The sequence below is a fragment of the Fusarium flagelliforme genome (assembly GCF_020744385.1).
Source record: "Fusarium flagelliforme strain FIESC 12 MPI-CAGE-AA-0113 chromosome Unknown B0J16scaffold_4, whole genome shotgun sequence".
In the NCBI taxonomy this organism is placed as follows: Eukaryota; Fungi; Ascomycota; class Sordariomycetes; order Hypocreales; family Nectriaceae; genus Fusarium; species Fusarium flagelliforme.
Window position 1 is genome coordinate 2,559,283 of NW_025763506.1, and position 25,604 is coordinate 2,584,886.

Consider the following 25,604-nt stretch of genomic DNA (forward strand, 5'->3'; position numbering starts at 1 on the left):
AGCCAACGACAGGCCTGGCCCGTGAGGACCCTACCTTGAAGACCACCCTGTTCGCATCAACTTGTTGAGCTGGATGCAACACTACGAGGCTGGTCAGTTTCGCAGTTTTTCTGTCACCCACCTGCCATTATAACCCGCCATCCATGGATATGACTCGTTACTGAAGGGCCGTGTGGTCTTATCGTGACCCCGCCTTTCGTGGTGTTGGTTCGGTAATACCAGTAGTTCAGGATTGTCTACCCTGGATCGAACCGTCACCAAAGAGTGGTAGTGTGAATACCGAATTCCTGCGTTCATTGCATCAAACCAAAGGCACGTAACCGTCAAATATCCGTGAAATACCACAATATCTTTCTTCTCATGCGATTGATCGAGCTTTTAAAGCTACATAGTGGCATACCAACCTCCTACGATTTTTAACTGATGCTGTTGCTGACTGCTTGTCGCGACCAATTATTGAAAGTTAACAGGGCACGACAAGTCTGATAAGAAACCTGTTTGTTCCGACAAGACACAGTTTCAGCTGCTTCTGACCATGGTCTGCGTCAAGCAAACCACACTGGATTGCAGTGAAGCTGCAGTTAGTTTCTTTATTATCGGATGAGCAGACTGGGATCATCACACTGCACGGTTTCTTCGTCCAACATTGGAGACAAGTTTGCGGGTTAATCTCAATTCAATATACTCGTGGCAGTGCTACAGCGCTTGCCTAGCATGAAGCCTTTTTTGTAACTACCCAAATATCCCTTTGTCAAACTGCTATAAAAAAACATGATTCGCTCTGCTCTTCTGCTCTGCTCTGTCGACCATGGCTTGTCGCGAGTCCAGCCCACTTGAGCTCACCAACGCCCTCAAAAATATAAATCACTCAACCTCCATATAGGCTCTTCAGCCATGCAAAATCAGTCATCTCAAATGCCAGGTCGTCAAACATGATCCCATAATCACCACAAAGTGGGTGAGGTTCGCTCTGGATTGTATGATATGTTCGTTCTCCTCCGCCGCCAAGGTTTAAAAACAAAAAAATATGATAAAAAGAACTAAAACGCTCTGTCTTCTTCAGTCATACATTCATAGAAGAAAGTCATAAGAAGGTCATAACACATTTTCCCGTGTCAGGTTGCTTCGTGTTGTCGGGCGGTGACCAGCCGTGGTAGAAGGTTAAAGCCGTATTCGTATGCTCAAAAGAACAATTCTGGGGTCGCTGTTGACCAAGATCGAAACGGCCTTGCCAACGCTGTCGCTGTGATAAAAACAATTGTGACAAATGAAAAAGGCGGGCGCCTTACGGGCCCTATCATATGTTTTGACAGATTCATAGCAACTTGAACAGGCTAAGCTATCCTAGTTGGCCCGGATAACAAGCTTGGAAAGGAACTTGTTGGACAGAGAGTCGAAGTCGTAGCGGTCGAACTTGGACTCCTTGCGGGTACGGAGATAGGCCTCTGTGTCATGTGTTAGTGGTGTAATGCGAGATAAGGCATTGGAAAGGATACATACCGTGCTTGATGACATGCTGTCGCACTTCAGTCATGGCCTCGCAGACGGAGGTGTTGTTGTGAAGCAAGTGACCATGCTTGCGGGTGTCCCAGTCGGTAAAGGCGGGAAGCTTCTGAGAAATGGCGTGGAAGAGACCCACAATGACACCAACAGGCGTTGTCTCCATGTCAGTGCAGAACTTGTTGACGGCGACAGGGTCGGGGACTCTGTAGTGGCAGTCGAACTGCATCTCCTCCCAGACGGCAAGGAGGATGGAGGCAATCATGAAAATGGTAGGCCAGTTCTTCATCTTCTCGCCGCTGTAAACACCAGAATACAGAGCCGAGAGCTCCTCAAGAATGTCCTTCTGTAGCTCACGCCACATGTCGGCAAGGGCACACTTGATCTGGAAGTTGATCATGACGGGAGCGACGGTGCGACCGTAGTACTTGGAGTCCTCGTCATCGATCTGGCCATCAAGCTCGACCTCGGATCCCTGGTTCTCAACCATGGTAATGTGCATGGTCAGGTTGTAAGCAAGGACAAGCTTCAGAGACTTGCGGATGACGGGCATCTTCTCCTTGACATAGAAGCGGTGAGCAGTCTTGAGGATCTCCGTGATGAAAGGGGTACCCTCGAAATGGTCGTCAATGAAATCCTCGAAAGGTCCGTCGATGTGCTTGTCGAGGTATTCGGACAAAGCATCAAGACGAATACCCTCGGCACCAACATCGAGCTTCTCAGTGCGGGTTTCAAAGTCAATGGGCTCCTGATCAGTCAGAGTGGACTCGACCCAGTCGACGGAGAAGCAGCTGTCGTCGGCGACGAAGACCTCGCGGACCATAACGGGAAGGGCGAAACCGTAGCCATGAGTGATCCACATAAGAGTCTCCTTCTGGGCGAATCCCTTCACGTTGTAGACCGAGACACCACGGTCCATGTGTCGCTCGTAGTCAGCCTTCCAGTCCTTCATAAAGTAACCAATGTCCTTAATGTCGATACGAGTGCAAGGAACCTGCCAGAGACGAGCATGAGAAGGTTGGCAACCAGCGCAGGGCTCTCCCTTATCACAAGTCTTCTTGAGAAACTTGCATCGCAAGCAAGCTCGGAGCTTCCTGATCTCACTGGCCTGCTTTCTCTGCTCGGGCAGAAGAGGTCCCTTTCTGCGACCAACCTTCTTCTCAACGGTACCATCTTTCTTGCCGTTGGAAATACGGCGAACAACGCTCTTAGTAGTGCTCTTAGCAATGGGGCTCTTGCGAGGACCCGAATTTCTACGGTTTGTGCTGCTTGAAGACGGGGATACGGATCCAGCACCACTTCCGGGGCTATGACGGCTCGAAGAAGGTTCGGACTTGATGGGAACAGTGGCAACAGTGGTAGTGGCGACGGGTTGAGGGCTGTGATTATGGGTATGGGCGTGGTTGTGGTTGTGGCCGTCGTTGGCGAAGCAGTTGCGGTGGTTACCAGCATCGACATAACCGTCAGACTCGGGAGAGAAGGGGGAGTAAGGGAAAGGTGGAATCTCCTCGAAGCTTCCAAACTCCATAGAATTGGCGCCATCGGATGAATCGGAGTTGGTCCTCAAGTGAAGGGTCTGGGAAGGGTTGAAGATAGCAGCACCTTGAGCGTGAGCCTGCTGGAACTGATCAAAGTTGGGCTGGTTCCAGTCCACCATAGCCCAGCCTTCGCCCGACGAGGAAGGAAGCGACAAAACCTCGAGGTAAGTTCCGGTAGGCGAGTTGCTGCCGACGCTATCCAGACGAGGCATTCCATCCATCTGCAATGTATTCTGAAACTCCTGCCAATTCTCCATGCCGGTGTTAGGCCAGACTGTTTGGGTATGGTCGTCCATAGTAGGAAGGCCGCTGAATGTCGATTCGAGGAGGTTGGCCTGGAGAGCAGCCTGGGTGGTCGCAGGAAGGTAGTCAAGAGGGTTTGTTGGCTGGAAGTTGTGGGGGAACGCATTGAAGCTCATGAGCGCAGCATCCTGGATGAACTGTGTCATATCAGCAGCAGCCAGGTGCTGCTGCTGCTGCTGTTGCTGCTGCTGTTGTTGGAGGGCCCAATCTGTCAAGGGGTTCACGCTCTGCTGGAAGGGCGATTGTTGTAGCGGCGAGTGCTGGCTATGAGGGCTGGCGGATTGCGACGGAGGGGAAGAGATCTGGTGCTCCTCGGGACTCATAGAGCCATATCCGTGAGAGTGGTTTGAAGACATATCGAAGGGAACGGCCCAGTGCCGGGCGTCCTGTGACATGATGTTTGAAGCAGCTGAAGGACTCGAATGGGTAGTGGCCGTCGAGTACGTTTGGTAAGCAGCGCGGTTTCGATTATCGAAGGTCGTCAAGTCGAGATAGGCATCACCCCCGCCGTTGTTGAAGTCGTAAGTCATACTGGGCAAAAATCAAGAAGGAAGCGGAGTAATAGATACGGATGATCGATAATATTGTAGGAACTCAGCGGACGACACCGCTCTTTCGTGAAGTCCCTGTTGAGGTGAAGGGAGAAGGTTTTGGAGCAGCTGGAGAAGGAGAGGGACTGCTGGAGAAGGTTTAACGGGTAGATCATGGGTTAGTCTCGCTGCTGTGGGCGGTTTGTCCATGGGGGGAAGAAGCGGTGAAGCCGTCGGGACATGCAGCCAATGGCCAAGCCACCTGAGATGGAGGCGCCCACCCACTAAACTGGCCGCTACATAAGCCTATCCGCTGGCGAGCACACCCTCGAACCCTTGACTACTGCAACCTTCCTGCGCCTCTCTTCGGGGGTTAGAGTATTGGCCAATTGGAAAAAAGCTTGAGGGGAATTGGTTCATCTGTTAAGAAGGACTAATAAACACTATACAAGCGCAAACAGATGTACCATGAGTTCAGCCAACCACCTCTGTAGCCGCGACCGCCGCCGTCACCCGAGGCCATGATCAAGTCCGTAAGTATCCCGATCCAGTCGAATCGAACCAAGAATTCGGCCTATCGCCAGTCCTCAAGGCCCTGGTCAAGGCCCAAAGCTAGAGTAGAGGCCCCGTAGTCCAGCCATCTCCATCCTCCAAAATAGCTATTTTATCCTATGCCTATGCCTATGCTGTTTTTTCCCTGGCTTTGTGTTGGAGAATCACGATACGGGGCGGGGCGTTGTGCCAGCAGATCCATTGTGGCCATAAATCGTGCATGAAATCCAGGCACATTGTTCTAGCAAGAGCTGTTCCTGGATGGGGACCTATTGATGGATAGCTCTAGCTGTTGAGATGAGGTTCTGGCATTTTAACATCTCTATTGAACGTCTGTTTTCTCAAGATAAGGCGGTTTGGAAATGCTCAGATCTACTTAACTTGCGCCATCTTATTTCTCTAGTCCCAACCTTGGTTGAGGCCCCCGCCGCATTGGCTCCATCAAGTTTAGCAAGTGTCAAAAAAACCTACCTAGAGGCCAGGATCTTGCACAGTGCATATAGTTGTTGTTGGGTGAGAACTTGGTGCACGAACAGTGCATATCCGACTGTCTACTGTAGGAGACCTGTCATCCACTGATATTCCACCCACCAGCTCACCTTGCAGCAAAATATCGTTACAACGCAGCACCGTTGGTGGTTGCATTACTACTTCGTAAGCAAATGGGAACGCATCATGGCGACTACGAGATATCAGTCTTACGGCACATAGTGGTCTTATCACGGAATACCCGTCTACCCAATAGTCGTCTTTGCCTCTCGTTCAGCTGCAGGTTATTTCCTGTCCTGGCTTCGAGCTTCCCGTCTGCCCGCCTGCACGTCTTGCGTCTTGTCTTGATGCTCCGAATGCTCCACTATCTGCCTCTATGTGGTGCAGTTCTGCTACATTCTAGACAGCGCAACTTGTCGCTCGCCCACTCCGATTTCGAGATTCTCTTCCTCTACATACGATAAGACGGCCGCCGCAAAGGACAAGCTCCGGTCGGTTACGCAGAGTGCAGTGCAGCGCATGTCATCCGTTGGCGGAAAGCTACACGCTGGTGGTAACACTAACACGGCCATGCGGCCAAATGTCTCGAGGCTTGGAATGCTGCAACATAATACTGCACGTGCGAGGGTTTGACTTAGGTTGTACCCCAGCACCTCTGAAGTGGACAGTCCAGGACATGTCACGCATCGCATCTGTTGTCTTGTCTTGAAAGCATCGGGTCTGCAATTCCGTCTCGATTCGAGTCTCAGGGTCCAGTTCCAGGAGCACACTGGGTTCGATCGACAGAGTAATTCTGAGCAGGAGATATCGCCTGTTTGTTGTGCGGCTTGTTGAGCGGTAAACCTCACAATGGATCATTTCAGCCATCCCGCCAACCATCAAACCCAGAAAAGCGACTGTCAGCGGCCAATGCTCAACAACCCTTGTCATGGCCTCACTTACAAGAGACCATCGGCGAAGCACTAGCTAGCTTAGACTCCACCTCAGGGTCTTGCAAGGACATGTTCAGTTAGACCGTCGATCCCGCTCGACTTCTCAAACGCCCCATCCGCTTGTCTGTCTGGCGAGACCGGTGCTCGTGATTGCCAGCGAACACGTCAAGGATTTATCCCAATATATCTCCATCCAAGGCATCACAACCAATAAACAACCTCAAATCTGCAGAATCTGGTCTGCAAACCCTGCTCGGGAAATGCACGATATGTCCGCGCACATAAGTTGATGCGATAGATCGTTCCGCAGCTTTAGCTCTCTACAAGCTCGTGGGTCATGCCTCTTGCGAAATAGCTGGATGATTGATCACGATCATGAGGCACCTGCGATCGTCCATTGTTTCCTTCAAGCTGTTTTTTAAGCTGGAACTATTGACTGCAAGGGTCAATATATTGCAATTGAAACAGCTACTATATCCATCAGGCATTTTTCGGTTTGCAATGAGCGATACAGCTCACGAGCCTCTAGATGCATACCATACTTGCGTCCGCAAATGAGGGGCTACCCAGGCTTGCATCTTCGCAAAGGCATATCGATATGGCTGATTGAAGAAAAGAACCTGATGGGCACATGTTGCAATCGTCGATCGAGGGTTCAATTGCATTAAATGCAAACAAGATTGAATGCCTTGATTGTTAGTTAGTTGAAAGACTAGCTATGTCTTGCGTAGTAAGTGTCTTCAGGCGCGCGAGCATGGGCCACAGACGCCCACTTCGGGTTATCTTGATCTGGCGTGAAGAAAATCTCCCGCGCCAGGCGTTACATGGACGATGGAAGAGACAAGGAATCACCGGCAGTGCAATAGAACCAGCCCAACGCACAGCCTGCGTTGCGTCCTGTAGGCCACGCAACATGCTGGCCAGCCTCCCCGGAGTTGTGAAGCAGAGGCCACCTGGTGTCTGTGTGTGATGTTTCTCAGACTCGTAGCACGCACGAGGGTTGAAGACATGGCGCACAGTCACGTCTGCGACCCTGCTGTCGGACCGCTCGTTCATGCTGCGAGACTAACAATGATGTCAGCATCTCCTTACAGACAATAAGCTGAGACAATCTCTAACATCTGAGTCTTGAGTCTCAGGAACGCATAGGACACACTACACAGCGGCCTGTTCGACCCCTTCTTGAGTTAAAATGTCCCAAGTTAATCTATGACCTCCCCTTGATATCTTGACCGCATCTGATGTTACAACCAGGGATCTCCCGCAGTATCCTGGCCTAGCTTAGCTGTTTTCCGTGTGCACGTCTCACCTGGTGGTACTGTAGTCCCCCTCTTTGGTTCTCCTTCCTTCTGGACCACGACGAAGAAGGATCTGCGGTTTCTGTCTACGGAGAATCGATGATGCGAGCTAGAGCGATTCATGTGGAAAAACTAGCAATTCTTCCAAGTCTCAACAGAATGGCATGGCCTGCCGCAGTTTCGATACACAGCATGAGTCAGGTCAATGAGCGCGCTAACAGCTCCCTCCAATTATCTGGGTTCACGTTGTAGGAAACCCTGCAGAAACATACTAGGTATTTACTGTACATATGCAAATACGGTACGTACATGAGAACGCTATCGAAACAAACAAACAAACATGGTATGTTACAGCAAGGTGGGCTCGGTACATCCTCCGGCTTCCTGTTGGGACATGATCTTGGCAAACAGCTACAGTGACAGCCAAGCAATGGTCTAACCAACACGAACTGTCAAGCCAGAGAGGCGAGATAGACTTAACGGCGGTCGTTCTGAGCTCGGCATAGTACGTACATGGATGTCAGCCGCATCGCATCTCGCTCCACTGCCGATGGATTCTCTTGTGCCGGCTATTGGCAACTCTGTCGCCATCAGACCATTCTTGACGCAGGGGGTAATTTTGACGCTCAGTTCTTGGACTTCGATTCCAGGGAACAACCGCCGGCGGTCAAGAGACATATATAGACGAGTCAAGTTAATTGGCAGATTGAGAGGCGATTTAAATTAAGGAGTCCTTATTTAACGCTCCATAGCCGCTTGACAAGCTCTTTTTCTATCTCTCGCCCTGCTCCGCTGGCCGATCTCCATATAAACTCAACCTGTGAGCCTCCGCCTCACCTCCACAACAACTCCGAGACGATCAGTCTCCGCCGTGGGGACGCAAGGAAAGGCTTCTGGTCTTATACATACTGGAGTTAACTTGATAGACCGGAATCGAAGGGCCAGGATGCGTATCGTGCGTACGTACGTACGATATGTACGTCTGCACTGTCGAAATGTCGTGGCTACTGTATGTCGATCGCACTTGTTTCGTAGTCCCTTGACTATGGACGTGAGGGGCGACTTTGAGCTTGAGCGTGTCTGTGTCTGTGTTTGCCCGCTGTGACTATGAATGAATCCGGCCTACTAGCATCGGAGATGAAGCTGCGATAATAGACAGCCTAACAGACTATTGAGTTATAGTTGCCATTCATTCCAGAGAATAGAAACTTGTCGGTCTCTCCTCTGCATGCTACTATCTCTATCTAAGAGATTGATAGCCTATACTGTACAGAGTACCTGTACTATCTAGACGTCTTGGCGTTGCTCAATGATTGGGTTGACTTGACCTCGGATGTACATGTAGCTGGAGGGGTTTCGTCATCATGGACTCACTTAAAGACCTGGCCAAGCCGATTCGAGAAGTTGCACGATCTCACTCACGAGGCGCAGTCAAGTTGTACAAGTGTTCAGAGATCCCTTCATCTGTGGACTTATCAAGAACTCACAGACTGCTCCACCATCGCCTAGCTAACCTTTTCGTAAACCTAAATTCACTAGTTATTGGACAAACTCGGCTTCTCTAACATGAGAATCGTATCAAAAATCTGCATTTCGACCCAAAGCAACTTGACGTGCAGAACTCTCGCTCTCATCTTGGGCAGCTGTGCAGAAGCTCGCACATGGCCAATAATCCGGCCCAGACTAAATTCATGCACATGATTTCGAACCGAAGCATGCAGCAAGTAGTGAACAGATTTTCCGGGGATGCATGCCATACATGCAAGTATGTGTTGTTTCATGCATAGTCGGCCACATCGTTTCCAAAACGCTTGATGTATGATGAATGCTGCGCTTTGTTAGCAGGCGAGACGCCGAAGTTGTCGAGCCTCTGAGTCATAGTTATCCGGATGGCGAATTTCCTCTACAGAGAAGGAGTTCATTGAGAGCGAGTGCCGACTTGAACTTCTATGTGAAATGTAAGCTTAGGAACATGCGTATTATTTGGTGACTAGGTGGCAAGTATTGTGGCCAGAGTATTAGCTATTTGCATCAGCTTAATGAGGCTTCTTGTGTAAGGACTGAGACTTATACAAACGTTATGACTTGATCTTACACGTCACTCTAAGATATACCAGCTGCTATTCAATCTGTCCTAATATCTCGTACTTGGACTCGGCGAGGGATAACTTGCTGTAAATGTCATGAAGGGTTAGGTGAATCAGCAGACTCATATAGGTTTCTAGATCGTTAAAAAAGGCTATTGATAACGCCTTTGTCAACCTGTTCGAAAACTAACGATATGTAGTACCTGATCTTTTCCCATATTCTCATGGTAGGGTTGGGTTTAGGACTTCCAAAGCTTCAACCGTCTAACCGTATAAACCTGTCGGCCAAAGCCACGCCATGTCATGATGGGCTGCTTACCCCTATCTTATATGCGACTCCGGTCATAATGCTTCAAATATGAGAAGGTTCTTCAGAGTCGGTAGGGGAAAGTCTGGTGTTGGAATGAGTTCGGCGAAGAGTCAGGCAGTTTTTTATATACCCCCTTCTTGTTAAGGCCACTGAACGATTGGCAGCTTTAACACAGAATGGCGGGGAACAACTACGAATCAATGGGGGCCTTCCATTATCGGTTTGAAAAGATCTAAGTCACATATGTAAATAGATGTTCTTTCCTGTGGGAGTCTCAGGCAAATACCAGTTTCCGCCATCAGTCAGGCTGTATTGAGTCAGTATGAGTTAAACAAAACATAAGTATCAACCATGCTAAAACAAAAGCTATGCGGTTTACCAGACAATCGTATATATGCCCACAAGCAGATTGAGGACAATCAAGCAGATTGAGGACAATCAAGCAGCTGGTTCATAAAAGAATTTTTCAGTATTGATAGCTACTACTGGGTATATAAGACGCAAAACTATAAAGAAACGACGAACATGCTGGCTAATCGTAAATACTAATGGGCTTTTGGGGGGTTTTCCTCCTGGTACATTAAGCGTAAATGGCCATAACGATACAAGGAGGGGAGGCGGAAGTTAGAGAACTGATAGCCCTACATGGCCGTAAAGGACCTGCGAGCATCAGCTAGACGAGATAATATGATCGTAAGACGAATCTGATGCGACATGGAGGCTCATTGCAAAAGACCTGTGTCTGAGATGGTCCTCCGAACTGTGATACTCACTCACATACCCAGAAGGCGTCGTACACCATAACATTCATGTACGTGCTCTCTGAAGCCTTCCTGAGACCACAAACGAGTCAATAACGCGAGAAGTGGGCGATATGGTCCAACATCAGCTGGGACAAGCTGTGAGAGTGTATGCTGGGGGAGCATGCCCTGCATATAATGGCTATATGTAACAACGCATCCTTGACACAAGACTCCTTTCTCTGGACCAGCGTCTGATAGATACGGGAACCGGATTGATGCCATGCCACCAAAATCGTCCTCCACTACCTCAGCTTTTCTGGGCAGTCTCGACAGGTCACAGCCTGGAGGATCCAGTGAAGCTTCGTGAAAGTGTTTGAATACAGCAGCATCTTTCATCGATACTCTGCCAGGGCGATATGTCGGTCTCAACTTGGCCAGCTTCTCGGCTGAGCCGTGTACTTCCAGCGCAAGCTTCTTTGCCTGCTTGACACTAACCAGGTGCTCTACCTGTTTATGGGCGAACTGAAACCTCAGACCAAAGGTACCAGGGACACTGTGCATTACAGGAATCCGCTCGAGATCCTGATCTGTGAGACCGAAGCATTGCTTCGCCATGGCCGGAGAAGTCATCCGGAGAGATTGATTCTCGTACAGGCACTCGAAACAAACCCTCTCACAAGTGGGTAGAAGGAGGAACCCGCCGAAAGCAAAGCACGAGGCACATCTGCTCTGTCGTAGAGTAGAGTAAATCAGAGTGGCGGGATGATAGCTCAACATATGAGTTTGTCCCAAAGCGACCAGCGCCTCGGGAGCATGCTCAACCACGTCCCTATAGACTGGCAGATCCTCTATGATATATTTGCCCAAGAGAGAAACTCGCGAGAGACGGGACAGAGATTGGAAATCGAGAAGATCAATAACAGAGAGGAGAAGCTCTGCAGGGAGGAAGTCTAATTGGCCTAGAGATGAAGCATAAACTCGTGGCTGGTTGGAGATGGTTGTGATGGATGGGAGAGTCTGATCTTGGTTCTGATTGGATACATGACGAATCATGCCCTTGAATTCTGATTCTTCGGTACGGATGAGCTGTTGGATGATGCTGTTGCAGGGTGTAGCCATGGCGTGTATCAAGCAATATGTATGTATGTATGTATGTATGGGTAGATGGATAGTATAGTTTCTATGGAAGAAATCCAAGTTCTCAATGACACAGAAGGAGAAGAAGAAAAATCATAGAAGGTACACTAGTAGACGGGATGGATGACACTAGACTTATAGCTCAGAAACAAGAAAGCGGTAAAATAGTTGCACGAGTTACGGATACCCTTAGAGAGAATTTTTAAAAAGGCCGAGGTTGTCGACCATGTCCTCCTTACTCAGCAGGATGAACCGCTTGGTTTCAAGGATCCAAGACAGAGGAGAGACACAGCAAGACTTATTATTTGTGTCTTGGAAATGCACTGCGCTGTAGAATATGCATGGCCATGGGTTCTAATTAAGCGCGGGGGACTTTGGTGTTGGGGGCACTAGAATGAGTGAGGCTCTGATGTCTCAATGATTATATGGATAGTCATAGGGTTAATACATGACGTTGAGAAGCCTTCTTTTGTATTTGGTAGCCTCTCACTTGTAGTCTTTCATCTCATTGTACATCAACATAGCCGATTAACTTGATCAATAGAAAGGGTATGGTACTCAATCAGTACGATGTTGATGGCTAGTATCTGTATGATGGCCCTCTATACCCATGTCCTTGTACCATACCCATGCCATGATGGTCGATATCGTGCATATGCCATGCCATGCCCCGGACCGGTTTGGTTTGGTTTGGTTTGGTTTGACAAGCCGGTCTTTGAGTTCCGGCTTCTTTCTCCACCAAAGAAAATGTCTTGGATTTGTCTCAAGCAAGGGACTAGTTTTTGATGCCCTTTGCCCAAGAATTGAGTGAATCTGAAATAGCATCTGTCAACGTACAATAGAGCTTCGTTGCATATACGAATTGATTTAGTGCACACACGTCCTCGGGTCGGCCCTTTACTACTGTTGGATGACATGACAGCTGGAAAGTCGGGAGACCAGCCGGCACATCGAATGCAGCACGCACGAGACAACGATACTGTACTGTACGTACAACACAACTCGTGAGTTATTGACATGTTGATATGACTAAATTAAGAAGCCTGGTTATCAGCGGAACAGAGCAATTAGACTGTCTCAAGCCTGGCATCATTGCAGCTTAACTCTGAGCTTGTCGCATTGAGAAGCCATGATGCCTCTGTCTAGGCTCTCGTTCGCCTTAATTTCCCAAACCAAGGCTCTGATGTTGGATTTTGTGAAGCAGATTTCAGTATAGACTGTTCGTATATACCGTAGGATAGTATATACACAAACTTCTATCACCGCAAAATGGTTCATCACAATTACACCCGTTCAAATGATCCTCCTTAGTGCCCCACTAGCCGCTCTCTTGGACTCTTAGCGTTTCCTTTAGGTTGGGGGTTGTCTGTCGTCGGTTCGGATACAGGAAAAGGGCTCGGTCGAGAACTCGGATATTCGAGACCATATCAATCGACTTCCGAATGTAGCACCGGGCATTCAATTTTCGTTTTCCGAGACTCAACAAATGATTCGCATTTGATCTGCAGTCTTCTTTTTGTCTCACTTTGTTTGTGTATATCCGCTGCAGTACTCGTAACTGCGCAAATAATACATCATGATGTAAGCCTGTGTGCAGCTGTAGTTACGATAGTGTGAAACTGAGCCGTCTGAAACCGAAGCTCTTGCACCCACTAGTCAAAGTAGCGGAGCTCTTTATCAAACATGTTCAATCTTTAATGGATGCTATGATCTGCTGGTCGGTAGGGATACGGACACATACCTCCGCTGTGCTGTCAAGTTGCAGCGATGCTTCTTAGCTTCGGTACTTGAGGGCGTCTATGCTTTCAACAAAATAAGACTTGGTCTTGTTGGCTTCTAGAAAGACGTGCTAACAAGAATTTTCTGCTGTGGTTTCGGTCCGATATTGATGGCGTGTACTTGGTTGGACAATGGTTTCGTGTGAGTTATATAGCTTGCTGGCAACTGTTGATATTGTTAGTCGCTTTCTGTGCAAGATTGGGGGACGGGCAGAGTTTGTCGAGATCCGTTGTTATCTGATCTTCCAGATCTGATCGCCCCAGTTTGTGAGATCCTTATGCTCACTAGGCCTTCAACGAATCTCTCATAAAAGCCTTATCGTGTACTACTATTCTGGTGCGTTTAATGTTCAGATCTCATATTTCTGACTGTATGGTGATACAGTCTATGATATTTGATCTTATAAGTAGGTGTTTTGTGAGTATCCGCGAAGGATTGTTATATCAAGAGAATTACACAGTTTGGTTCATCAAGACAACCATATCAGTTGAACCACCAAAAGCAGTGGTGCCACCTTTGGACCCAAGGTTGTAACTTTGGTATATAGCAGACTGACCAACAATAGCTACCTATGTAATGGCGTTCACACTCGGCGTATTGGTCTGAAGTAAGGCAAGTGAAAGCCTTGTTAATTGAAAGATACTTCACTGGGCGTGACCCATCATAACACACCAGCGAGCTCTCAACAAAGAGTCGAGCCGAGTGACTATAGGCCGGATCCCAGTAGCCCACATGGGTATAATCATCAATAATATACTTATATATAACTCGATTCAGTATAAATCTGCAGTTGTAATGATGAGGTCGTTAAATGAATATTGTTTCTCTCATGCTTTATGTCGAATTGTGAGTAGCTCAGTACTTCTCTCAAGATCTGATTTCAACGGGATAAGAAATGAATGCGGGCGACTTCTAATTCCAACTGATTTTTTTCCACTGAGAATCTCCTAACATTTCTGAGAGAAATCTGGCGACGTCTCATCTCAGTCGACTCTCATTAATCGATAAACTCAAGAGCTTCAGGGTATACACAGCTGTTTTAACCACCATTCTCAGTATTGGGTCTCATGACTGTTTTCTGAGTTTAATGACTTCATAAAGGAATATTACTAGATCAAAGCATCAAACAATACAAATAAGCAAAAATGAAGCAAACAAACTCATAGAATGTTGATGCCGTTGGTGCCAGAGTAACCGACAAAGAGAATTACCCCGCCAAGTGCATATCCTGGCAATAGTGGGGTTGAGGATGGGATGCGATATGCCATGGCTTGAAGAACAATATGAACCAAAAGTTTCATTGTTGTCAAGTCGATGCTGCCGATACCACGACGATAAAAAGAAAACGGCTATCCCCATATAATCGGCTGCGTGATGAGAGCTCGTTCTCGCCTTACTCGTCCTCGTCCTCGCGTTTTGTTTCCACACAGCAACAACAACAGCAACAGCAACGGCAATACTACTACAACCACTACTATCAAAAGCAACACCAAGCCTAAACCGAGACCCAACACCAGGATGGCTTCAGTAGAAACACCACCACAGCCAGGGGTGCAACTGGAACCCTCTATTCCTCAACTCTTCACCACTGATCCTCCCATCCACGATAGCCTACCCACAGAGTCGTCTCGCCTACAGGACAACACCATAGACGAAGTGCTGCCTTACCTCAAAGGCGAAGAGTACGAGCAATGCAATTCCCACGGTCTGCCTCACCTGGACCGCCGTCGCCATGTCAACTTCTTGCATAAGCAGCTGGGCAAATTACCTGCCGCCTTCACATCCGCTGACCCCAGCCGACCCTGGTTCTTCTATTGGTGTCTCTCTGCTCTAGTTCTTCTGGGAGAGGACGTCGAGGCGTACCGGGAGAGACTTGTTGACACTGTTCTCCCTATGCAGAACCCCGATGGAGGCTTCGCTGGCGGCTTCGGACATACCTCGCATCTCGCCACCTCCTATGCAACCGTCCTGTCTCTGGCTCTGGTCGGCGGTGAAGACGCCTACGAATGTATTGACCGGCGAGCCATGTGGAGATGGCTATGCTCGCTCAAGCAGCCTGATGGAGGGTTCCAGATGGCCCTGGGCGGCGAGGAGGACGTCAGGTATGTGCATACTGTACCACTGCACCATGCACTCTCTTCTGCAATGTCATGTTGGCGATCGAGGCCCGTACCCCGATTGCTATCATGTTGTGAACCATCAAGAAACAAATCCACGATCCGATGCTTCGTATCAACCTGCATACTGACAGAATTGCAGGGGTGCCTACTGTGCGGCCGTCATTATCTCTCTGCTCAATCTCCCTCTTGAGCTCTCACAGGATTCTCCCGCACGATCTGCTGGCCACACTGGCCTGTTTGCAGGACTTGCCGACTATGTACACAGATGTAAGTGATGCTGATGCATGAAGCCCTGCACGCTTGTGGTTCCCTCTCTGATCGTCCACCTTAAACAGGCCAAACGCACGAGGGCGGCGTGTCGGCAAAGCCGGGCATCGAAGCACACGGTGCATATGCCTTTTGCGCTCTTGGATGCCTTTCAATTCTTGATTCTCCACATCGAGCCATCCCGCGGTATGTCTTTCTCCCTTTCCTTGTCCACTCAAATCTTGACATGAGAGCGGTGCATGCTAACCTAGCCCTGATCATCCGGACTCTTAGGCATCTCAATGTACCACTGCTCATCTCTTGGCTATCTTCTCGTCAGTACGCCCCTGAGGGTGGTTTCTCGGGTCGCACCAACAAGCTAGTCGACGGTTGTTACAGTCACTGGGTCGGAGGATGCTGGCCCCTCATCGAGGCCGCGCTCAACGGACCCGGGTCGGGACATGAAGGGCAAGAGGCCAACTTAGGTGACCGCCCACTACCTGCGGCCCAGGATAGCCTCTTCAGCCGCGACGGTCTGATCCGGTACATTCTTTGTTGCTGTCAAGATCAGTCTAAGCGGGGTGGTCTGAGAGACAAACCAAGCAAGTATGCCACTCCGTAGCCCTGCATTCAGAAATTTCAATGAGCGCTAACTCCAGTTCAACAACAATCAGGTACTCGGACGCATACCACACGTGCTACGTACTTTCTGGTTTGAGCTCAGCGCAGCACAGATGGACCTTGGGTGCTGCTCGTCCTCACGAGGCGGATGTCAAGGGCGATTCGTGGTCTGTAACACCTTACATGGAGGGGGAGCAGATCTTTGACGAGGAGGATCGCGTTGCCACTGTGCACCCAGTTTATGTTATTCCACAGCACAAAGTGGAGGACATGCAGAATTACTTTTCATCCAAGCATGGTTTTTAGATTAAGTAGCATCTGTGTAGCGCCAGGTGGATGCTTGGGAAAAGATATGAGACACGAGAGATGACGGACTCCAAGCTATTAGAGACCAGTCACTTCATGATTCTGTAAGTGAGAATGTTACCATATATAACAAGGGCGTATGCGTCAAGTTCTAAATAAATTTGCTTGCAGTGCACGAAGATCTGCCTTGTTAACGATGATCTACACTCGACATATCAGACTCGAGTGGCCAAAGCACGACATGGCACCTGCGCCGTCGAGGTATGACAAACTGTGCTGCTCTACATTCTTGAGATACCGCGCAAACAAACATCCATGAACATTCATGAACATCCACCGCAGTGCATGCATGCATGCATGCATGAATCAATCATTGAACGCGGGCGGATTCAACTTACGAGTCACAACGACGCCGAATGTGCCATACTGTACCGTCAACAACAAGCATGACAGAGTAACAGCGTAGCAAACATGTATCTTACTTCGATGGGTTCGCAACAGCAAGATCTGGGAATCGTTTCGGTAACAGGGAAGATAACCATCACTTCTAAGTATCGGAAACTTATTACGCAATGTTGTGTCTTAGTTACAAAATGTTCCACGTTCAAGAGATAGTTCTGTTATCGAATTGATGGCATATACACATCTATGTAGTTCAAGCACGCGGCCACTCTGGGGCACTTTGTCATCTAAATGTATTGGGTTTTCGGAATATAAGTCTCTCACAAGCTTGACGCTCTTGCAAGAACTCGATCTTCTCTTACGACATACCATAGCAACAAACCTCGCATTAACAATCGAACTACCATGAAGCGCGATAAACATAACTCTATTCACCCCATGAATTGTCCAATCACCATGAACAGCGTGGAGGTAAGAAAATAGGGTCCTTCAACGGTCGAGAGCAGGCATCGGCATGTAAGACAACCCCACGATCATGTCTCAGTTGTAACGTGCGTGCTGTTGACCGCAAGTACCTAGTTTATTTTAGACTGGCCCGGCACGTATTCGGCAAACCAGTTCCACGTATTTTATCATTGATTGCAGTGTAGGCACAGTTGCATACTCCATTCTAGTGCAGTGACTTGTGCCATAATTTTGGCCGGGACGGTATTCGATGAATCGGAGGAGGGGCCCAAGCACTTGGATCGACCGACAGGGTATAAGCGAGTCCGACCCTATTTATATCTTGTCGATATTTTGTTCAGCAACGCTGTACATAGCTAAGTAGTCATCTTTAAGAATTCTCTATAAGTAAGTATATTGGCCCCAAAAAGTGAGAATGGAGTCAATAAACATGGATCATGTAAAGATACCTGACCTTGTTGAGGGTCGTAATTGTTGCCCTCGAAGGTCCAGCCTTGCTTCCTTGATCCCCGTCAGACGGGGCTTCCCGCAGACCGCGATATCAAAACATACCAACATGATGGATCCTTTTGCACGTTTCCTAGCCGACCTATATCTTGAACACAAAGCGCTTGGTCTAGCCGCCGGAAACCGCAATGAGAAGATAACAAGAGTCGCAGTTCTGGAGTGAACTCAATCTGCCACGGGACAAGTCTCCCAACTAACTTTATTATTGCTCAACATGCGTAGTTCGAGCAGGATATGCAAGGTTGGTAGCGGACTCACTCACATCGTCATAGCCCATCATCACCGGCACTTCACCACTGTGACCGTCGCCACGCTCCGGGCCCATGTTCATTCTTAGAAGGGGTTAGGAGTTGAGGGGTGACAAAAGAAGAAAGGCAACCTTAGCCAACTACCTAGGTAGGTGGAACTTGTTAGGTGCATCTATAGTCTAGGTTTTGGGGCCAACTTCCTTCAAGGGTTTTTTTCTCCTTCTTCTTTTCGTGGAGTTCCATAACAGTCTATTCGTAGGTCCAACCGCAGCAACAAGCCCACAGACTGCTTGCCTCGATGCATTTTCTTCTTCTTCTTTCTTTTTAAAGCTGTTCAAGTCCTGTTGTTATTGCCGGTTGTCTTGGCTGTATAACCGCTGTCTCTCTAGCACAGTGATTTGCTTTCGCATGCATCACAGCAGGCGATACGCCCAGATTGATAAGGCGCCTAAATGATAATGTGCTCTTGTTTTAACGCTCGCGGCTCCAAATCGGTATGCCACAAATTTGGGGCCGACCGAACTCGCAAAGGAAGAAGAATCTCCAACGGTTATTTTCCAATTCGATGTTTGTCATGGGGCTGTCTAGAATTGGCACGTCAGAGCCAACTAGCGGCATCCTAGACAGAATTCTGGAAGAGTTCGAATTGTCGAATCGTTATTCGACGTTAAAAGCTCGAGCTCCGTCATGGCTCATCATGTTGGAGGGGGGTACCCTGGTTCCTCCACAAAACCCACAAAAGGCCACAATCTTTCAATTGAATTCAACAACACCCCTGTCGCGACTCGCAGTTTGATATCAGTCCTGCAGATGCTTGGCAAATCTTTTGTTCTCGAGACTCTTTGAGCTTCGTTAGCTTGGCTTGGACCTACCTAGCCAGTCAAAGAACAAACCTAAAGGACCGGGCCAAACATGGTGAGCATGTGTGCTGGACCTCGGTAATCACGATGCTGTAAAATTAAATTCCGCATGCATTGTGAGATGACTTGCTGTCATGTCAATCAATGGCTGCTGCTGATGGAATGAAGTTGGCAAATTGACATGGAGGGAGCATAAAGCGGCCACCTCACCTCACGCATAGGTGAGGTGAGGTGAGACGCTCAATGAGGTAGTAGAGGTACTTGCTGTTGACAAGCTTGTCGGTTGTTGTGTCTCGCCATTGCAAAGTTTCTACAATGTTATTATTGTTGATGTTGTTTTTCATTTGATTCAAAGCATTGCCAACACATCTTTGCATGAGGTTAGTACTGTAGGGGCTGACCCGAAAGCTACAGTACCTGCTGCACCTGCCTTACCTTGCCTTAGTCGTTACCTCGAGCTTCTTTCTATTGGGGTTCTTCCTACCATCCATTTCCATACAATACCCCTCCTGGTGTAGAGGTAGCTGCTGCCTCTGATAGCTTACTTTCGATTAGGCAAGGACGGCGTTCGGACGTCAGGATACCTTCCCCTCTTCGACTTAGGCCTCTCTAGCCCGTACCTCGGAAGGTACCTTAGTGTACTGGCCTAAGCTCCGGGCTGGCCTCCAGTACCTAAATACCACCAAAGAGACGAGACTCCTCTTGTCATCCAATTTCTCGAATGCCATAAAGAAGGTATTCTGCATTCTTGAACCATCAAACACCCTCTGTGCACACCATTTCAATGGATGCAAAAGTCCTAGCCCCGTATTTATTGCTGAGACATTCAAGCAAAAGTTGATGTGCATCTTCCAATCAACTGTGCCGCTTTCACCGTTCTCGTCATTCGAGTTATGGATTAGAGACTCCTTTGCTTTTGCTACGTGCTGGGGACAGCCCTAACGGCGCCCACACCCACGCCTGTAGATGCATGGCGCAGGGTATGGTGGGCAGGGATCGATGAGCAATACCGGACTCTGCTCTGTATTGCTGAGAAGCCCAGCCACTGACTATACTGTTCATGCACTGCACGTCGTCGCGCTGCTTCACCGACCCTTTCTCTGGGTCTTGGGGAGTGGCATGTAAAATCCACCAATGTGGACAGACAGTCTTTGTCAGGGAGCTCGGGTGCCATCACCGTAGGGCCATCCTCATCTCTCGACACATGGCCTTGCACAAGTTGGTTGTTGACCATCTTCGACCAGTCGATAACGAAGGACTGTAGCTGATATCGTATCCAAGAGTTTGATAGAATCGGTCTCAAAGATTCACCCTGCCACCTATCTTACTCGTGATGCTATTCCGAGCATGGTTCTTACCAATTCTCGTGACAGCAGTGCCAGGCGCCCGTTATGGTCACACAAGGTCTTTTCGAAGTTTGATATACTCACTTTAAAAACATGCGCGCTTCACGATCTTGTTGTTCTGCGTACGAATTAGTCCTTGGTTCTAACCGCCACATGAAGTTGAGAACGTGGCCCGCTTTCAATGAGTCGTTGTCACTCGGCCCCGGTACGACACTCTAGTCTTCAGGCTAGGCCGCTCAAAATGGCCGTCCATTTCGCGCGCGACTGGTGAGGATCAAAACACAAACCTGGCATATGTCAATCTCGACCCTGAGAATTTTCGCTTCCAATTAGTTGCGGTAACGATGGACAACTTCGATGGTCCTGCAGCATCTCCGGCCACCGGGGCTCTCGGCGCTGGAGAGGAGGGGTTCAGAGTGGGCTGCCCCTCGCTGCACCTCATCGTCCAGCCTCAGGGCAGTACTGCGCAAATACAACACGGTACGGACGTAGTACTTTGGAGGTCTGGCCGCTGTGCATTAGTGGCCGCCAAAGCAGAGATCTCAGACGTCAAGATATGGTGTTGAGCCAGGGACGCATTGTCTTGGATACTCGGACGTTATTAAAGCTGCCTTACGGCTGCAGACTATTTTGCCCCTCGTCAACCTTTTGGTCTTTTCAGACGTCCGGCCTGACAGCGAGAAACGGATTACCCGCCTTGGACCACTGCGGTGATCTCCTCTTCGCCACTTGAGTTGAAGCTAAAGCAAGTTGAAATTGTTGCCATGTAGCAATGCATCTTCAATCGCGTGTCTGCATGAGCTTCAGAAACGGGGCCCTCACTGGCCCCGTCGCCCCCCATTCCAGACCATGCCATCATGTCTTCATGTACTCGGCCGGATACAATACAAAGACCCTGGCTATACCATGTACCATTGGCCTCGAGATGCCAATATGGGGGGAAGTGGGCAAACGAACACGTTCAACAATACAAAGTTTGAACTAGAGGCCATAGCCGAGACCGCCAAACAAAACGTTGTCAGCGAGGAGAGGAGAAAAAAATATAAAATCAAATAAAATCAAAACAAAAAGAAAGAGAAAAAAAGAACATAACCCGCAGTAGAGGATCCAGCTGCAGAGCAATGACTGAGAGTAAAAATGGGAACCTACTAGGTTCCTTGGTGGTACGCCAGTGGCCGAAGGCGTTAACTTTGAGACTTATCAGAGAGATCGCCTGCTTGCTGCATCCTCCATGTGTCGCGGTGGAGTGGCCTAGTCGCCAGCGGTTTTGATCAACTGGCAACCAGGTAGGCCAGCACAGCAAGATGGGTCACACTCTTTTGAGAGCCGCATCGTTGCTTGCATCTGCCCCATTCGCGCGTCTTCCTTTGTCTCCAGACACCCCCGGCCCCGCGCTAATAGGTTGTCTGGAATAAAGGCACACACGTCTCGCCGTGCCATCGGCTCAACTCGTCGTCTGCAGCAGATGGAAGTACATGCTGTCAGTACCTAGTATTACTCAAGACGGATATTTTGACAAAGCTAAGGTTATTCTTCCTTTTCTTCCGGTGCTCGTTCTCAAGTGTATCGAATCCTGCTTCATAACCACCTTGCTCCTTCGTCCCATCTCAACTCTTACAATTCATCTTGTACGTCAGCCGCCTGGGCTTTCTTCAGCTTCAGATACAACACGAGCCGAACAAACTTGACAGGACCCCCAAGACTTGCAAGGCTTGTTTCAGTTTCGATTCGGTTCCTGACATCTCTCTGCCTCCACATCCTCTACCCGCTGCAACGCTCGATCCTAGAGTTCGTCCTCGGAGCTAAACCCTGTCTTTCGGCATCAGTCTTCTCCTTTGGATCTAGACAAGCGTTTATTTTGGTCGCGTTTCCTCCATTGATATTCCTTCTTTATATCAACTTCCCCTCTCGGGCCCTTGATCCTCTCCACTGTCTTTGCCGCCCCAGAGAAGCTTTTATAAACTTCGATTTCCACCTTTTTGTTTACTCAAGCGCAACCACAACTGCATCTCAACCGACCTCCAACTTACCACAACTGCCCATCAGGTGACCGCCACCAGCATCAACATCACAATGGGCGGATTTTATATGCAGTACCTCGAGAGTAAGTCAATAATGATTCGATCTGTTTCATTTTTGCAAGTCAATTCCATCCACGCCATCGGCAATTGCTCTAGGAAACATTATGTGACGGACGAGAAAAAAAAAAGTGTACAGGGTAAACCCGGGTTCTCCGCATGGGGTAATGAGCAATCATTGTTCTTGCTCGTGTGCAACCGGGGTTGAATTGCATGGCACAATCGAGGGAAGACTGTGAAACCTCGTCGAAATATAGGTGGTGACTATTCAGTAGTCCTTTCTCGATGTTCCATGGATTTGGCTTATCCTTGAGTCTGGATGGATCGCGGGGGTTTCTCAAGCCACCAACTTACACCGGTTATTGAGACAAGGACTTTTTGCTAACAGAACTGTGCACAGGCCTCTGCCGGCGTCGAGGATGGACAGACCCCATGTACGAATGCTACCGGGATCACAACGGCTACACCTGCCTGGTTCTTGTCAATGGTCGCGAGTACCAGACAGATCTTGCATACGAATCTGACGTCCTTGCCCAAGAGAACGCTGCCATGCGTGCTTTCATGGTCTGCCGCAACTTCTCTGTCAACGGGGGTATGTTGGCTCGCAATGGTATTGTCCAAGGCCTCCCAGCTCAGGAAACATCACGCCGCCGCAAGAGCCGTCACACATCCTCACGAGACAGCGACCGCCACAGCAGGCGATCAGGACATCACTCTAGTAGTAGCTCGACGGCCTCATTCGATTAGAGGGTGTTTCGACGCCACGCAGCTGTCAACAGACATTCGGGATACTTGATGGTATGCGTTTTGTCTCAGATTAGCTTTACTCGGAAGCATATCGAGAAAGCATTGGAGGGAAACCACACAAGACGACTTATAAGCGGTTGAAATGCTTCACAGCAATCCCAAGGGATATACCCAAGCCAACCTCCTTTGGTAACCTCTCTCGCGAGACTTGGGGAAGGATTATCAGTTATTTCTTTATTTTCTTTTATCTGTTGCTCGAATTTGTTGCATCAATTTGCTTTTCTGTTCGACACCCATTGTTCGCTTTGAACTGGGTCAACGAGGATATATAACCTGATATATCCTCACTATCTTCGACGATTCATGACGACACGACACGACTTTAGATGCGATCTTAAACGTCTGCAGCCGGCATTTGCTATGACGCCTTCATCCAACCCGGCGATTTGTTATTTCTCGCAAAAAGAACAAAAAAAACTGGATCGACTTTTACCAGGGAGACTCGACCTGGCTTACTCATGACGAACACCCTTTTCGTCGTTCTGGTACTTGGCAGAATATTCATCAAACCCTGAATGAACTGACTGTGTCAAATCGATCTGAAAGGACGATATTCCACAAAAAAGGCCCCCAGTGACACCGGAAGCCATTCCAACTGGGCCCGAATCCGAGAAACAATAGTCGCAAGAACGAATGGAGAAGATTGAAAAGGGCACGAATACCTGGGAATGAACAAGTTCTGGATCGGATGACAGTATCATTCAAAAAAAGAAAAAGAGCATTTGTCTTTCAAAAGTCACGCAAAGGCGGATTTGACACGCGTTGAACGACCGTTTGATGAACCACGACGAAAAGAGAAAAAGCACATTTCCTGAGGGTTTCTTTTGGCATGGGGCACTATTAGCGACGGCTGGGTTTTCTTAAGCACATTTCTATAATGGATTCTGATGAGAAATTGGAATCTTGTTTTGATGGAAGAAAAAGTACGAGCATGGTAGGAGCTAGCGTTGATTTTTACATGAGGAAAGATGAGAAGGATCACGAGAATGCAACGATTGATGAGGATTAGCATGGCCTGTGGAGGGATATGATGACGAGGTACTTTGACGACGATAATGATCACGACTTTTTCTGTTTCACTGCCGATAAATGTGCAGGTACCACCATGTGTTCCCTGATCTTGATGCATCTGTGGTATATGATGTGAGACTTGAGCTACCTTTCAAGAGGGTTGTACTCATTACACAGCGTTTCTCCAACCACAAGTTCCTGTTACATTTGACCTGTTTTTTTATGCTCTGGCTCCTTAGCTTTGCTACGTGTTGTGGTGTGGAACTTGCTGGGAGTCTCATTGCTTTGTTCATTTGAGTTTCTCTCATCCGGAGCTCTAACATGTTGGGTTGTTTGGTGCCTGACGAAACAAAGGGACGTTGACTGCATGCACAACACCAGAGGCCTTGTAACACTCCATCCTTGGTGCTTCCTTCCTGTAACTACCATGACCGGGTTTCTCACTGGCATCGCGGGCATCCAGCCATACGCTTAGATACAACACCCCACCTTGCGCTTATAATTATCTCTGTCGAGAACATTAGTGCATCTGAGGGTAGCCTTTTCAACCTAAAGTAAAGCGTCTCGCATTCCATACGTTTAAGGCAAGCTCATGTTGACGATGTTATTCTCATCCTGGTCATATAGAAGCATCCTTGCAAATGTCAATAAGACCCCCGCCCCTCAACTGTGCATCTATACTCCCATTCTATCGTACGTACAGAACAACCCATTCACTACATAAGGCGTACCACACAAATCCTTTATTTATGTGTTGAAACTTGCCGGTAATAGAAATACTATCTTGCCACATGATTTTAACCCCGCAATGATTCGCTTTGAGGACATGTTAAGATCATCGACTCTATGGTCTCTGGGGAGACAGACTTGTCAACTTTCGCTACCAGCCTGCAAGGACTTGCTAGATTGCGGACAATGCCTTTGAATAGGTTATATCATGTGATTGGCGTTTCTTCAAGATGACAAGTGGGACTTCGAGTTGCTTCTTCATGCCTTGTTGAGCGACGCATCCTGTCGTGGTAAAGTTTCTTAGAGACTTTGTAAGTCATGAAAGGACTCTTGAACTCCCTACGGTCATCGTTCAGCAGCAAATATCTGGCCTTACAGCTTCTTTCTCTGTCACGAGTACGCCGTGCGCTTCGGGGCAACCCTGGGAAAAGTCCAGAGTCGACTTGCTCACGAACCAGGCACAAGCGATACAAGCCACTCAGGGGATCCTTCACAATACCCGATGTAGTTGAGGCATAACAGTAAAAAGCAGTAATTTATTCTATGGAAAAGCCTTAAACAAGATTTAACTAGGTTTAAAGGTCAGGCCTTGATAGCCTGTAGGACAGGAGCGAGAAACATACAGAGGATGTCGGACGACTGAACGAGGTCAGATACATT

General features: G+C 48.4%; 5 protein-coding genes across 5 annotated transcripts; 2 read left to right on the forward strand and 3 right to left on the reverse strand.

Moving 5' to 3' along the window:
* Window positions 1-1,344: 1,344 nt before the first annotated feature.
* B0J16DRAFT_267968 (uncharacterized protein) lies at window positions 1,345-3,871 on the reverse strand (the record flags this gene model as incomplete). The annotated part of the gene is made up of 2 exons (XM_046123465.1): window positions 1,345-1,445; window positions 1,501-3,871. The coding sequence occupies 2 exons, from the start codon at window positions 3,869-3,871 to the stop codon at window positions 1,345-1,347; spliced, it is 2,472 nt and encodes an 823-aa protein (XP_045983092.1).
* A 1,581-nt stretch (window positions 3,872-5,452) lies between these two features.
* On the reverse strand, window positions 5,453-5,915 carry B0J16DRAFT_320240 (uncharacterized protein; the record flags this gene model as incomplete). The annotated part of the gene is made up of 2 exons (XM_046125554.1): window positions 5,453-5,808; window positions 5,855-5,915. The coding sequence occupies 2 exons, from the start codon at window positions 5,913-5,915 to the stop codon at window positions 5,453-5,455; spliced, it is 417 nt and encodes a 138-aa protein (XP_045983093.1).
* Window positions 5,916-9,776: 3,861 nt separating this feature from the next.
* B0J16DRAFT_320241 (uncharacterized protein) lies at window positions 9,777-11,401 on the reverse strand (the record flags this gene model as incomplete). The annotated part of the gene is made up of 2 exons (XM_046125555.1): window positions 9,777-9,846; window positions 10,317-11,401. The coding sequence occupies 2 exons, from the start codon at window positions 11,399-11,401 to the stop codon at window positions 9,777-9,779; spliced, it is 1,155 nt and encodes a 384-aa protein (XP_045983094.1).
* A 3,315-nt stretch (window positions 11,402-14,716) lies between these two features.
* On the forward strand, window positions 14,717-16,491 carry B0J16DRAFT_384516 (terpenoid cyclases/protein prenyltransferase alpha-alpha toroid; the record flags this gene model as incomplete). The annotated part of the gene is made up of 5 exons (XM_046131431.1): window positions 14,717-15,300; window positions 15,458-15,585; window positions 15,654-15,771; window positions 15,859-16,170; window positions 16,239-16,491. The coding sequence occupies 5 exons, from the start codon at window positions 14,717-14,719 to the stop codon at window positions 16,489-16,491; spliced, it is 1,395 nt and encodes a 464-aa protein (XP_045983095.1).
* A 5,709-nt stretch (window positions 16,492-22,200) lies between these two features.
* B0J16DRAFT_132636 (uncharacterized protein) lies at window positions 22,201-23,542 on the forward strand. Its single transcript, XM_046121769.1, has 2 exons — window positions 22,201-22,423; window positions 22,798-23,542. Exons 1-2 carry the CDS (start codon window positions 22,393-22,395, stop codon window positions 23,142-23,144), a joined length of 378 nt encoding a protein of 125 aa, XP_045983096.1. The 5' UTR covers window positions 22,201-22,392; the 3' UTR covers window positions 23,145-23,542.
* The last annotated feature ends 2,062 nt before the right edge of the window (window positions 23,543-25,604 follow it).

Bases quoted from the DNA above. Each gene is read 5' to 3' on its own strand.
- B0J16DRAFT_132636 (XM_046121769.1), top strand. From the start codon at position 22,393: ATGGGCGGATTTTATATGCAGTACCTCGAGA. The intron at 22,424-22,797 runs GTAAGTCAATAA...AACTGTGCACAG, and splicing joins TTATATGCAGTACCTCGAGA to GCCTCTGCCGGCGTCGAGGA.